The sequence below is a fragment of the Sarcophilus harrisii genome, chromosome 4, assembly GCF_902635505.1.
Source record: "Sarcophilus harrisii chromosome 4, mSarHar1.11, whole genome shotgun sequence".
NCBI lineage: Eukaryota > Metazoa > Chordata > Mammalia > Dasyuromorphia > Dasyuridae > Sarcophilus > Sarcophilus harrisii.
This window is the reverse complement of record NC_045429.1, coordinates 268,346,385-268,361,973: the sequence shown is the minus strand read 5'-3', so window position 1 is coordinate 268,361,973 and position 15,589 is coordinate 268,346,385. Positions and strand designations below refer to the sequence as shown.

At 35.7% G+C, this 15,589-nt stretch overlaps 1 protein-coding gene across 6 annotated transcripts in view; it reads right to left on the bottom strand.

Moving 5' to 3' along the window:
* Positions 1-412: 412 nt before the first annotated feature.
* The window catches only part of MRPL14 (mitochondrial ribosomal protein L14), a 42,041-nt gene continuing 26,864 nt past the window's right edge, over positions 413-15,589 (bottom strand). For all 6 annotated transcript variants that reach the window (XM_031964774.1, XM_031964772.1, XM_031964771.1 and 3 more), the window contains one exon: positions 413-955. In XM_031964774.1, the coding sequence (XP_031820634.1) occupies positions 589-955 (367 nt within the window). In that variant the 3' untranslated portion in view covers positions 413-588. The remainder of the gene's footprint in view (positions 956-15,589) is intronic.

Here is a 15,589-nt window from a genome sequence, read left to right as displayed (position 1 = left end):
AAACCAATTCAGAGAGCAATAAATGGAATCTGCTGGCAACAGCCACAAGAGTAACACTTTTCTTGCAAAGGATGCAACAAGTGGGCCAATTTAATGACTCCCCCTCCTTAGCTGTGCACAAACATTATAAAACAAATTGACTACTGCTACTATGAGACTCGTCAATGCCCAAAATATAAAGGAAGCAGGGAAGGAGATACTATTCCTCAAAACACCCAATCCCCTGAATAAAGTTCAGGGCCAAGGATATTCCCTGGGCAGGAAACTTCCTGAATTAAAAAATTCCTGAAGATACAAAACTAAGGCTTGTGTCATTTGCTTGAAGTCAGTGTCCCAGAAGTCATAGGGAAACCATTATATAGTGGTGAAGTAACTTATCTAGAATCACATAGTTAAAAAGTGTCAAAGGAAATATACATAAAATATTTTTATTACTTCACAGAATTTGGTTCTCCCTTCCTCCTGGGGGAAGAAGGAGATAGAAGGGAGGAAGTCTCCATTTCCCCTAAGTCCTATTCTCAGTTGGGGACTGATCTGTGAATTTTCTCCCTCTAAGGGCACTTCCTGCAGTCAAGAGTGCCTGGCCTCTCATACGAAGGTCTGGGCGATGGCAAGCACTTTGGAATACTCGCCTTCCAGCCGCCGGAGACTCGTTGGAATTGGTACCTTGATGCGAGTACCCACTGGGTTTCCATTGTCCTCAATGAGGACTACATTGTTGGAATCAAACCTTGGTGTCATTTGGGGGCCAGGCATTCGGTGCCCCACAATAAGGGCCTTCTTCTTCTGCCCCTTGATGGCCAGTAGTATCCGGTCTCCCACCTTGCCCACACCAGTCTTATTGTACACATGGATGCATCGAGGTGGGCGATGGTATGCAGTGTTGCCTAAGGCACTATTGTCCACCACACGGACTCTGGTCATCTTCTGTATTGCTCCAAGAGCCTCCGTGGTGCTGGAAAGAGAAGAAAACAATCTAAAATTAGACACTGTCTTCCAAGAAGCAACTCTTGGAAGCTTTACATTCACTATCAATTGATCTGGGAGGCCCCAAGATGAAGACTACATATTAGCAACAAATTCTCTAGATCATAATTCAACCCTGATTTTTCCCTGTGAAAATTAAGAGGTTCAATTTAGAACAGGAAGATATAAAATACTTTGTCCATGCTCACAGTATTTCAGATCTCCTGAGTGGAAATTTCTATCACCAAAATCTTAATAAATCAATCTTAGGAAATAGATCAAGGTCACTATATAAGTAATTAACTGACTTGTACAATCACAAGCTAAAAAACATTAAAGGAAGGATTTGTACCTGTCTTCCTGATTCCATAGTCAAAACCCTATTCACTGTATCATGCTGCCTCTAGTTGCTTGGTCTAAGAGAGAGAAGGAAGAGGGATTGACCTATGACCTCACTGAAAACTATCTGTAATGATATAGATGCTCCTGCTACCAAGGAAAATCTGCACTTTCCCTGGAACTTAGTCTTAACAGAATGGACTGGGGCACTGAGAGGAGTAACTGTCCAAAATGTGTCAGAACTGGAATTTGAACCCAAATCTTCCTGACTCAGATGCCCATTCTCTCCCCACTAAGCCAATTTGTTTCTCTTACGTGTCAATACCAAAGTCACTTTAGTGCAAAAATCTGAAGTCTTCTATCAGTGTTCAAAAATCCCAACTTGTCAGATATGACAAAATGTTCTTCAACTAAGAAACTGGACAATGCCTTTAGATTCATTTTAAAGGGAATCAGACTTGTCTAGTATAAAGTATCTTCATTCCAGTCCTATCTCGAAGTCTTCCTTTTCTAAGATGGAATTTTAAAGAACCAAAAAAAAAAAAAAAAAAAAAAAAAAAAAAGATTATGGCAAAGTCATAATTTCTGAAAACCATTCCAACCAAATTGCTCAAATCTATTACTTTAGAGAAAACTCGAAAACTACCTCTTCCAAATGGCAAACCTTAGAGGGATCCCTCTAACTAGTCATTTATCATATTTTTGCTACAAAGTAGCAATAGATTTGGAATAAGAATCCTTGATCAGGAACCCTGAGCTCCTAAAACTTACCTATGTGACTGAGCAAGTGCTACAAGTGCTACCTCAGTTTCTTCACCTCTTGACACTATCTTTAAGATCCTCATTGAAATCATGGACCCCACCCTGGGAAGAAGTATACCCACAGCTAACTTTGATGTATCAGCAAAATAGATATTTCTAATACAATAAAGAACTTAAACTCTAAATTTACTAACAAAAAAAAAAAAAAGTTTGCTAACTCCTCAATTAGAATGCCAATTTCACTAAAACTACATTCCTAATCCATATCATCTTCTCTCTAGTCCAATTTCATAAGCCCATCTTTCATTCACTTATTAACTATTAAATGAAATGATGGATATACTTTTAAAAAACTGAATCTTTTGCGAGAAGAGAGTATATTCACAAATGGTGCTTCACTTTGTTTTCTTCCCAATTTTTACTCTTTTGTACTAATAGTAATTCATATATAGCTCTTTCAAGTTTATAAATTATTTTCCTCAAGCAACACTATGATAGGCAAGAAGGAAAAAAACATTGGGAGACAGTAAAGGAAAAGACGCATGGGAAAAGTCCCCAGCTGACTATAATACATGAACTCCCACTCACCAATACTTCTGGCAAAGACAAGGCAGGTATCATGGTAAATAAACAATCTACCTTATAGGTTTGTTGGAAAAAAAGGCATTTTAGAAACTTAAAATATTCTAGAAATGTAAGTGATTGAATACAGAAGTTCTACTGTGCACCCTTGATTTCAGCAATAAATGGTTCCAAATAAAATTTCTCCACCACCTCTCCTCCAGCACAATGTCACATACCCAACTGCCATTCACTTATTATCATTATCTAGCAAATGAATAATGGATGTAAAGTGCTTTGTAAACCTTGAACTGCTAGACAAATGGCATTTTTGTCATTACCCTTCCACTAAAACATTCCTTCAATAGTTTCTCATGGTAGAGAGGAGACCCTGGGTTCTCAAAGGCTGAGTATAAATGCCTAATCACTTTGAAAAGGATCAAGTACGGATCTCACAATATTTGTTGTGTGAGGACTAAGCAAGTCAAATAAATATGATGGTGAGAGGTGGCCCCATCTACTCTCTATTATTTAAGAAAATTTACCAAATCACAGAGATGCTATGATTCACATCTCTGGAGGGAAACCACACACTAATAAAATCAAGATTCTCAATATATCAGTATCATCATGACCTAATCAAATTCTTATTCAGGAACTTTTCCTCATTCTTATGCTACCCTCTCCTCCAACCCTACCACCCAGCTCAGTCTAGTATTCACAATCTCATTTTCAGACCTTCAATATCCTTACCTATTATTCTACTCATAAACTTATCTCATTCCTAGAATCCTGCTGATTTCCAAATAGATAAGTTTCTAAACTCAAGATTTCTAGTAATAAAAAATTTAGCATGCTGAACTTCTTGATTTAAAAGAATGTTTAAATGAAACTATCTTTATGTTTTCAGTTGGAAAATTACCAGAAAAAATAGTTATATCAAAAATCCTATAAAAAACTCATATTCAAAGTATATATGGAAATGATCCAACTCTAAGATCAAGCACTTTCCCAAGGGACAAATGGTCAAAGGATTTGAAGCAGTTAAAAAAATATAACAATTAACCATGATTTAAAAAAAAAATACTTCAAAGCACTAATAAGAAATGCAAAACAAAACATCTAAGGTTTGTCTTACATTCACCAAACTGGCAAAAAACCTCACAATAGTCAATGTTGAAGGGACTATGAGAAGACCTCGTTATGCACATTGTTGGTGTTCTGAATTTGCCCAACTAAGCATAAAAACAATTCTGTATTATTAGAGCAAAATGACTAAAATGTCCATATCTTTTTATCCAGTGATCCCACTATTAGGCACATATTACACAAAAGGTTAAAAAGACAGAAGGAATGGTTGCATTTATATAAAAATATTCATAGCAGTATTTTTACTGATAGCACTAAACTGGAATTGATTGAGGAAAGACTAAACAAAGTATGGTTCATGAATGTAATGGAATATCACTATTGTAGAAACAGAAAACATGGTAGATAAATATAGAGTAACATAGAAAGACATAAACTGATACAAACGGAGTTAAGTTGAGACAAGACAACAATATGTACAATGAAAATGGAAAGAGCAACCACCAACTGAAATTAAATGTTGCTTTTACTTCAAAGATGAGACATGAAAAGACACTTCTGTCACTTCTTTTAAAGGGATGGAAGAATTTGAATATGGGGAACTAATCACAGAGTCAGACTTTTTTTTTGATATGATGGTTAGTTTGCTTTTCTTCTTTTTATAAAGGATGCCTCATAAAAGGATCTGGTAGAGAAAGATTAGAGGAATGCTATGGGAAATTTGGACTTTTTAAGAATAAGATATTAAATGTAAAAATTTTCAAGCAAAAAATCACTATCAACAAACAAACAAACAAACTCAAAACTGCTATAAAGAGAAATTTAAATTAAAACAACCAAAAGTTTTTCCACACCCATCAAACAGACACATGGGGAAAAAAAAAGGAACATTGAAGGGGTGAGGAAAGGCAAATTCATTTAAACTGTTGGTGGAAGAGTTACAAAGAGAACTTCCATTTAAAGTAACTACTGATCGACTCCCAAAAAACTATTTTAATGACCTAGAAAAAATAACAACAAAGTTCATATGGAAAAACAAAAGGTCAAGAATTTCAAGGGAATTAATTAAAAAAAAAATCAAATGATGGTGGCTTAGCTGTACCAGATCTAAAACTATACTATAGAGCAGCAGTTACCAAAACTATTTGTATTGAGCTAAGGAATAGATTAGTTGATCAGTGAATAGATTAGGTTCAAAGGATAAAACAGTCAACAAATATAGCAACCTAGTCTTTGACAAACCAAAGATCCCAGCTTTTGGGATAAGAACTTACTGTTTGATAAAAATTGCTGGAAAATTGAAACTAATATGGCAGAAACTAGGCATTGATCCATACTTAACGCATACACCAAGATAAGAGTCAAAATGGGTTCATGACCTAGGCATAAAGAATGAAATTATTAATAAATTAGAGGAACATAGGATAGTTTACCTCTCCAGACCTGTGGAAGGGGAAGGTTTTTATGACCAAAGCAGAACTAGAGATCATTACTGATCACAAAATAGAAAATTTAAATTATACCAAACTGAAAAGTTTTTGTACAAACAAAACTAATGCAGACAAGATTAGAAGGAAGCAATAAACTGGGAAAATATTTTTACAGTCAAAGGTTCTGATAAAGGCCTCATTTCCAAAATATATAGAGAATTAACTCTAATTTATAAAAATCAAGCCATTCTCCAATTGAAAAATGGTCAAAGGATATGAACAGACAATTCTCAGATGAAGAAATTGAAACTATTTCTAGTCATATGAAAAGATGCTCCAAGTCATTATTAATCAGAGAAATGCAAATTAAGACAACTCTAAGATACCACTACACACCTGTCAGATTGGCTAAGATGACAGGAAAAAATAATGATGATTGTTGGAGGGATGTGGGAAAACTGGGACATTGATTCATTGTTGGTGGAGTTGTGAGCGAATCCAACCATTTTGGAGAGTAGTTTGGAACTATGCTCAAAAAGTTATCAAACTGTGCATACCCTTTGATCCAACAGTGTGTTACTACTGGATTATATCCCAAAGAGATTATAAAGAAGGGAAAGGACCTGTATGTGCACGAATGTTTGTGGCAGCCCTTTTGTAGTGGCTAGAAACTGGAAACTGAATGGATGTCCATCAGTTGGAGAATGGATGAATAAATTGTGGTATATGAAAATTATGGAATATTACTGTTCTGTAAGAAATGACCAACAGGATGATTTCAGAAAGGCCTGGAGAGACTTACACGAACTGATGCTAAGTGAAATGAGCAGGACCAGGAGATCATTATATACTTCAACAACAATACTAGATGATGACCAGTCCTGATGGATCAGGCCATCCTCAACAACTTGAGATCAACCAAATCATTTCTAATGGAGCAGTAATGAACTGAACTAGCTATACCCAGAAAAAGAACTCTGGGAGATGACTAAAAACCATTACATTGAATTCCCAGTCCCTATATTTATGCACACCTGCATCTTTGATTTCCTTCACAAGCTAATTGTACAATTCAGAGTCTGATTCTTTTGTACAGCAAAATAATGTTTTGAGTCATGTATACTTATTGTGTATCTAAGTTATATTTTAATATATTTAACATCTACTGGTCATCCTGCCATTTAGGGAGGGTAGAGGTAAGAGGTGAAAAATTGGAACAAGAGGTTTGGCAATTGTTAATGCTGTAAAGTTACCCATGTATATATCCTGTAAATTAAAGGCTATTAAATAAAAAAATAAATAAATAAAAAAAAAATAAAAAATAAAGTAACTACTGATAGTAATAAAATACTTAGGAATCTATCTGCCAAGGAAAAATCAGAAACTTTATGAGCAAAACTACAAAACACTTTTCACACAAATTAAGTCTGATCTAACTAACTGGAAAAATATTAAATGCTCTTGGATTGGGCGAGCAAATATAATAAAGCAATGAATGTCCCTGTGACAATACTACCTAAACTAATCTATTTGTTTAGCGCTATACCAATCAGATTCCCAAAAAACTATTTTAATGACCTAGAAAAAATAACAACAAAATTCATATGGAAAAACAAAAGGTCAAGAATTTCAAGGGAATTAATGAAAAAAAAATCAAATGAAGGTGGTTTAGCTGTAGCAGATCTAAAATTATATTATAGAGCAGCAGTTACCAAAACCATTTGGTATTGGCTAAGGAATAGATTAGTTGATCAGTGGAATAGGTTAGGTTCAAAGGACAAAACAGTCAATAACTATAGCAACCTAGTATTTGACAAACCCAAAGACCCTAGCTTTTGGGATAAGAACTTACTATTTGACAAAAATTGCTGGGAAAATTGGAAACTAGTATGGCAGAAACTAGGCATCCACCCACACTTAACACCATACACCAAGATAAGGTCAAAATGGGTTCATGACCTAGGCATAAAAAATGAGATTATAAATAAATTAGAGGAACACAGGATAGTTTACCTCTCAGACCTGTGGAAGAGGAAGGAATTTATGACCAAAGAACTATAGATCATTATTGATCACAAAATAAAAAATTTTAATTATACCAAACTGAAAAGTTTTTGTACAAACAAAACTAATGCAGACAAGATTAGAAAGGAAGCAATAAACTGGGAAAATATTTTTACAGTCAAAGGTTCTGATAAAGGACTCATTTCCAAAATATAGAGAGAATTGACTCTAATTTATAAGAAATCAAGCCATTCTCCAATTGATAAATGGTCAAAGGATATGAACAGACAATTCTCAGATGAAGAAATTGAAACTATTTCTAGCCATATGAAAAGATGCTCCAAGTCATTATTAATCAGAGAAATGCAAATTAAGACAACTCTGAGATACCACTACCCACCTGTCAGACTGGCTAGAATGACAGGGAAAGATAATGACGAATGTTGGAGGAATTGTGGGAAAACACTGATATATTGTTGGTGGAATTATGAACACATCCAACCATTCTGGAGAGCAATTTGGAACTATGCTCAAAAAGTTATCAAACTGTGCATACCCTCTGATCCAGCAGTGTAACTGCAGGGTTTATATCCCAAAGAGATCTTAAAGAAGGGAAAGGGATCTGTATGTGCCAAAATGTTTGCGGCAGCCCTCTTTGTAGTGGCCAGAAACTGGAAACTGAGTGGATGCCCATCAATTGGAGAATGGTTGAGTAAATTGTGGTATATGAATGTTATGGAATATTATTGTTCTATAAGAAATGACCAACAGGATGATTTCAGAAAGGCCTGGAGAGACTTACATGAACTGATGCTGAGTGAAACAAGCAGGGCCAAGGCATCATTATATACTCCAACAACAATACTATATGATGACCAATTCTGATGGACCTGGCCATCCTCAGCAATGAGATGAACCAAATCAGTTCCAATGGAGCAGTAATGAACTGAACCAGTTATGCCCAGAGAAAGAACTCTGGGAGATGACCAAAAAACATTACACTGAATTCCCAATCCCTATATTTTTGCCCACCTGCATTTTTGATTTCTTTCACAAGCTAATTGTACAATATTTCAGAGTCCGATTCTTTTTGCACAGCAAAATAAGAGTTTGGTCGTGTATACTTATTGTGTATCTAATTTATATTTTAATATATTTAACATCTACTGATCATTCTGCCATCTGGGGGAGGGGATGGGGGAAGGAGGGGAAAAATTGGAACAAGAGGTTTGGCAATTGTCAAAGCTGTAAAGTTACCCATACATATAACCTGAAAATAAAAGGCTATTAAAATGTAAAAAAAAAAAAAAAAATGTTGGTGGAGCTCTCAATTCATCCAACTAATCTTTTAATGCAATATTTTAACACAATATCTAGGGATAGAGCAGAGAAGGTAAAGAAGCACTCACCTAAAGCTCTCCCAAGATTCCCCTCCAAATAACTTAAAAATCAAATTAAACTCTGGAGTGGAAAGCCAACAAAAGATTAGAGTAGAACATTCATCTAGCCCAAGATAACATAGGTATTATCATGTAAGCTAGGTGGTACAGTGGATAGAGTATTAGGCCTAGAATCAAGAAGATTAACCTCCCTTAGTTTAAATATGGCCTCAGACAATTACTATCTGTGTGACCCTGGGCAAGACATTTAACCTTGTTTGCCTCAGAAGAAGTTCTAGGTAGTTAGGTGGGGTTAGAAGAGAAACATCAGAAACGCTGATAGGATTTTAATACTCCCTAGGGCAAGCATTGAAGGTCTCCCTGGAATCTTCTCAGCCTTTAGTGAACCTTTTGTTCCTAAGTAGGTCTTCTGTTCAAATTGACAGCTATTATAATCTCTCCCAGGTGAGGGACTCTAAAAACTTATTTATCCTTTACTTATCCAATCAGAAAGCCAAGATATGTCAACTCCACCCCCCCCCCAGGTTATATTTCCCCTTAGAAAAGATCCATTCATGGTTTAGACTGACTGCTTTGCAAGACTAAGCCAGCTATGAGGTATTCTCTTCCACTTTATAGCATCTTCCCTTTAATAATTTCTTCCTTCTCCTTAATTGTGAGCCAGCGATGGGGTACTCCCTTCTTATGGCATCTTTCTCCTTATTATGGCTAAATCGTTTTTAGGGTAAACCCACCAATCAATCGTGTAATCAAATCTTTCTCTTCCCCTTCTGAGATATAGTCTGCTAAGCTTTTTTGCATATTTCTACTTTTGGGCATTTTCCCTTTAATAATTTCTTTCTCCTGATTCTGAGTTCCACTACGGAACTTGTCTTTCCCCTTGTTAATTGTGCTAATCACGTAATAAAATAGCAAAACCTTAATAACCAGTGACAAATTGATGAGGGAAAGATTCCTTTCTTTGTGACTCCCAACCCCCCTAGTTAATGTAATTACCCTTTGACTCACAAATCCTGGTCCCTCTGAATTCAATAGAAGATCCGGACCTGTTCCAGATCTGAGCCAACTCGGGGCTAAGGCCCTCTAGCAAAATCTCCCATTATAAAAGGGACAAGGGACACGCTGGGACCCCCTCTTTGCCAAGGTCCCAAACATGCTAGCCATGTCAGGACTTTCTGTCCACTGGACCCTCTGTCCGAGTGTCCTTCTTATCTCTACCTTCGCCTATACTTTAAACTTGCTTCCAATCCCAATAATAGACCTCTTATCAATCTAGCTTTTCAGGCAGATACTTGCTTTTATTGGGAACTACTAGACCTCATTTACCGCCGTATCCTTGCACCGAATCCAATGGGGTTGCAGGGGACCTTTGCTTGACTTCCTGTACCATGAACCTGCCACTAGACCTCAACTAAACCCTAATTTCATTTAGGTACCCCATATCTAGACCTCATCAAAATACCTATGACATAATCTTTGTCATGAATTGAATTGCTATTATACTCTTTTTATATAATCTTTTACAATCTATTGCTCTCATGAATCTATTTCATATTATCACTTCTGGTGCCTATTTTATCTCTTATCAGTTTCCTTCATTAGTGATTCATTGAGGAGACTGTGTCCCTCAAAAAAACAAAAGGAGTGAATTACTATTATATTAATAACCAATTATTAATTTGGGATACAAGTTTTCTTTATTTCCTCATTTGTGGCCCAACTCCTCTGAAAAGTCAGACTCTGAAGGACATAGCTGATTGCAATTACCACTAACCTTAAGAACAAGGAATATGCTCTTAGACCTTGGGCTGGACTCCACCCAACTAGAAAACCTTACTTCAATTTAGAATTCAGTCTGGACAAGTTTCTATCCCAAAGAAAACCTGTCCTAGTACCCCTCCATTACAGATTAGAGTAACCCAGATCCTGAAGGAGAAAAAATAACCAAAGTGGTCTGGATGGATATAAATTCCCCTGTCCAGATTTCTGGAGGCAGCTGAGTGTTGGGATCAAGCCACATTCTCAGCAGGAGAACCTGAAGATTTCAAGCCCATCTCATTAAATTGCCAATAAGGATTGATTTTCATTTGTCAGGGGCATTCCCTTTTGCAAAGGTACTTAATACATTCAGTGTCTTCATTGGTTGTCTTTGGTTGATAAGAAAAACCAGTAGGCATCAACTTACTTATTATGAGACTAAATAAGTTGATTATTAATTACCCAGAAAATCTGTCTCTCGGAGTTGTTTTCATTTGTCACAATACCCACTTCTGTTAAATGGTGAAAAGCATTTTCATTCACAGTTCAAGGGTGGAAAGGAGAGAGAATGGAAACCCAAAAAAGCAATATCATTTCCAGCCCAAAGGGATCTGGGACCCTGAGGAATAGTAGTAATTACAATCCCAAGGGGTCCCTTACCGGTTAAAGACCATAGTGCAGATCAAGAAAACAGTGACCACAACTCTCCCCAGATCAGCCCCCAACCCCAAAACTAACTCTGAAAACAGCAGTGTGAAAAAGCCTGAATGGTGAAACAGATAACCCAACACTACCAATACCACCCTAGCCCCCTGGGACCAAAGTCCAACTTTAATATAAAGTTTCAAGTGAAGAAATACAGGAGGAAAAAAGGGCAAATAACAGCAAACATCATCAAACCCTAACTACTAAGCTACTGTGTGGCAAGGAAGATCAAGATATAAAATCATAAGTGGTACAAAGCCTCAAAGAAAAATATGAACATAAGCCCAACAAGAAGTTCTGGAAAAGCTAAAAAATTTATTTTCAAAATCAATAAAAGTAAAAAAGGAAAAATTAGATAAAGAAATGAAAACAAAGGAAGAAAATAATGAAAAGATAACAGCCTTGTAAAAGAAGCACACATACACACACACAATACTGGGGAAGGGGGAGGAAAGATTGCTTAAAAACCAGAATTGGCCAAATGGAAAAAATGTTAAACACACACACACACACACACACAATGATGCCTTAAAATTGAGATTAGGGTGAGTGGGAAACTAATGACTCCATGAGACATCAAGAAACAATAAAACAAAATCAAAAGAATGAAAAAAATAAAAGGAAATATAAAATATCTTATGGGGGAAAAAACTGAGTTGGTAAATAGATATAGCAGAGATAATTTTAAAATCACTGGGTTACTACTAAAAAGCCATGATCAAAAAAAGAGCTTAGACACTATTTCAAGAAAATTATGAAGAAAAATCTAATAATCTAAAACCATAGGTCAAAATAGAAATTGAAAGAATTCATCAATAAGCACCTGAAAGAGATCCCAAAATGAAAATTTTCAGAAATATTGTAGAGAGCCAGGAGGAAATAAGTTTTTAAACAGTAAGAACCCAAATCTTCCTGACTCGGATGCCCATCTCTCCCCACTAAGCCAATTTGTTTCTCTTACGTGTTAATACCCAAATCACTTTAGTGCAAAAATCTGAATTCCTCTATCAGTGTTCAAAATCCCAACATCCTATCCCTCTATGGTTTTAGGTTTCACTTGAAACCAACTTTCTATTAGGGCTATTTCAGGCTTTTGGCTCACCATCCTTTCCAATAAACAATTGTAGAGACAGACCTGTTAAAAAACTTGATAGAGATTGCTTGTGACTGGAACAAAAGATTAACTACTATACAATAAATTAAAGAAATACTTGGTGAACTTAGGACAGGAAAAGGCATACTACAATCCAATGAATCAAAGACTTTCTTGGTAAATTTAGGACAGTAAAGAATCAGACATACTTGAGGTAAATACAATTCTATTGTTATTGGTGAACACCACAACTGTGCTATTTGCAATTCTGTGGACAGGCTTTGATAGTTAAGGTGGATACAGGTATGTCAAAGTATGAATTGTGTATTGACTCTGAAAAGCAAAGGATGCTAGTGACAACAAACTGAAAAGTATAAAACACTGACACTCAGATTAATAAAATAAAGATTGCATAGCATATCTTTTATCTGGTCCTCAGTTATTCATTCATACCCAGGTCAAATAGAAAATACTTTAAAAACCAAGTAAGAAACGAAATATTGTGAAACCAGAGTCAAGAATACCCAAGATTCAGCAGCTACCAGATTAAAGAAGCAGAGAGTTTGGAATATGATATTCCAGAAGGCAAAAGATCTGAGATTACACCCAAGAAAAACCTACTCAGCAAAATGACTAAAATCCTTCCGGGAGAATGGCTATTTAATGAAATAGAGGGCTTTCAGGCATCCTTGATGAAAAGAGTAGAGCTAAATAGAAAATCTGATTTTCAAATATAAGCCTCAAGAGAAGTAGAAAAAGGTAAACATAAAAGAGAAATTGATGCAAACTGTGTCCCCCTGATCTTTGCAAGGGGGGGAGGGAGGAAGAAATGGACCTGGGTTGGAAAAACGCTAAATCACAACCCCTCCCAACCTTTGGGAGTGGCTCAATCCTCCTGTGTTCCTAAGGGAAACTCCCATAATAATCTCCACCTATAATTCAATTGGAGATCTTGGCCTGGGGCATAATTACCATCTATTATTGATTAGTCCCTCAAATTTATCTGGAAATCACTCCCTAACCCAGGCCCATAGAAACCTAATATAATCAAGGGCTGTATCCCAAACCTTTGCTAATTTCCTATAGGATTTGGCCCACTGGGAAGTTGTTTCTCAGTGTAATAAACCCAATTTTTTTGTCAAAACCTCACCTGCAGATTGGGACTGCAAATTCTTTCACAAAAACCTGCGACACCGGCCAGGGGACTCCACTGCTATAAGGGCATCTCTCACCTCCCATTTCTCATACCTCCACAAAATCATAAGGCACTCCATAAAATTAAACTGTGTTCCTTTCTACATGTGATGATGCATTGTGTCTTCCAAGAATTTTTATCATTATTAAGGGAGTTAAAAGGATTCAACATAGAGTGTAGAAGTGAATCAATTATGTTGGGATGATGCTTAAAAAAAAAATGAATAGATCAGAAAGAAGGATGGCCTGGGGAAAAGGGATAAGAGAGAAGAATGAAGAAACTCGGGGTGGAGGGGTGGAGACATGCACTCTGGGCAATGCAGAGGGCAACATTTGAGCCCCACACACATCTAAATTGGTTCAAAGAGGGAAGATATAGATATAGATATATACATACACTCAACTGTAGATAGATATTTTACCCAACAAGATTTATATCTAATTAAGGGGACAAGAGACAAGAACTGGGGAGAGGGAGAAGAGAAGGAAGATGACAAAAGAGAAGGCAGATAAAAGAAGGCAGTGATCAGATGCAAAACATTCTTTAGAGGGGCAGGATAAAGAGAGAGAAGGATATACTGAAGAATAAGGGATGGAGGAAAATTCATTTAGTAATCATATTTGTGAATGTGAATGGGATAAGCTCATCTATAAAACAACAGTAGATGGAAGAATGGTTTAGAAACCAGAATCCAACTATATGCTATTAACAAGCAACACACCTGAACAGACACACACACAGAGTTAAAATAAGAGGCTGAAACAGAATCTACTTCAGCTTTAGCTGAAGCCAAAAAAAAGGGAGGGATAGTATTCATGTTCTCAAACAAAGCAAAAGCAAACACTTTCAGTTGTTTTTCAGTCATGTCCAACTCTTCATAACCTTATATGGGGTTTTCTTGACAAAGATACTTAAGTGATCTGTCATTTCCTTCTCCAACTCATTCATTGTACAATAAGGAAACAGCAAATAGAGTTAAGTGATATGAACTCAGAAAAATGACACTATGCCCAACACTCCATTCACTGTGACTATAAGCTGTCCCCAAAGCAAAAATAAATCCAATTAAAAGGGATAAGCAAGGAACTATATCTTGCTAAAAAAAAAACTGGAGACAAAGAAGCAATATGCATATTATTAACACATGCACTAAACAGCATAGTATCCAAATTCTCAAAGGAGAATTCCTAAAGTTAAATGAATTACAGGAAGAAATAAACAGTAAAACCATATTAGTGGACAACCTCAACTTGTCCCTTTCAGAACTAGATAATTCTAACCAAAAAAAGACAAGAAAAAAAGTTAAGGAAATGAATAAAATTTTAGAAAAATCAGATAAGCTAGACCTCTAGAGAAAACTAAATGAAAACAGAAATGAATACATCTGTTTCCCAGCAGGTTATAGAACATACACAAATGCACCCTTTTCATACAATAATACAATATTATTAGACAAGAGTCTTGGAACACAGATTAAAAACCAAATGGAAATTACATAATCTGATCCTAAAGGATGAATGGATCACAAATCAGAGAAACAATCAATTATTTCATTAAAGAGAATGATTTCATTAAAGAGAAAGAGAATGAGACAATATTCCAAAATTTATGGGATCCAACTAAAGCAATTATTAGAAAATTATATCTCTAACAGAAAGAAAACAATCAGTGAACAGGGCATGCAACTGAAAATTAAAAAAAAAAAAAAAAAAAGACAACCTAGAAAAAGAACAAATTAAAAATCCTAATTAAACACAAAACAGATATACTGAAAATCAAAGGAGATTAATAAAAATTAAAAGTAAAAACAAAAAACACTGAACCAATAAATAAAACTGAAACCTGGTTTTATTTTTTTTAAAAGAACCAACTATGAAACACACTAACCACTAATTAATTTGATTAAAAAGAAAAAAAGAAAAGAAAACATTACTAGTTATCAAATGAAAGGGGAAGAAGCCTAGCAGTTCTAGATTTCAAATTTATTACAGAGGAGTAATCATCAAACAATCTGGATACTAAGTTGTGAATCAGTAGAATAGACACAATACAGAGTGATCAATTGCCATAGTAATCTACGGCTTCATAAACCCAAAGATCCAAACTTTGGGGGGTAAGAATTCATCATTTGACAAAAATTACTAGAAAAACTGGAAAGCTGTTTGACAAAAACAAGGCACAGACCAATATCTCACACTGTATACCAAGATAAGTTCAAAATGGATAAATGATTTAGATATAAAGGATGATATCATAAGTAAATTAGGAGAGCATGAAGAAATGTACC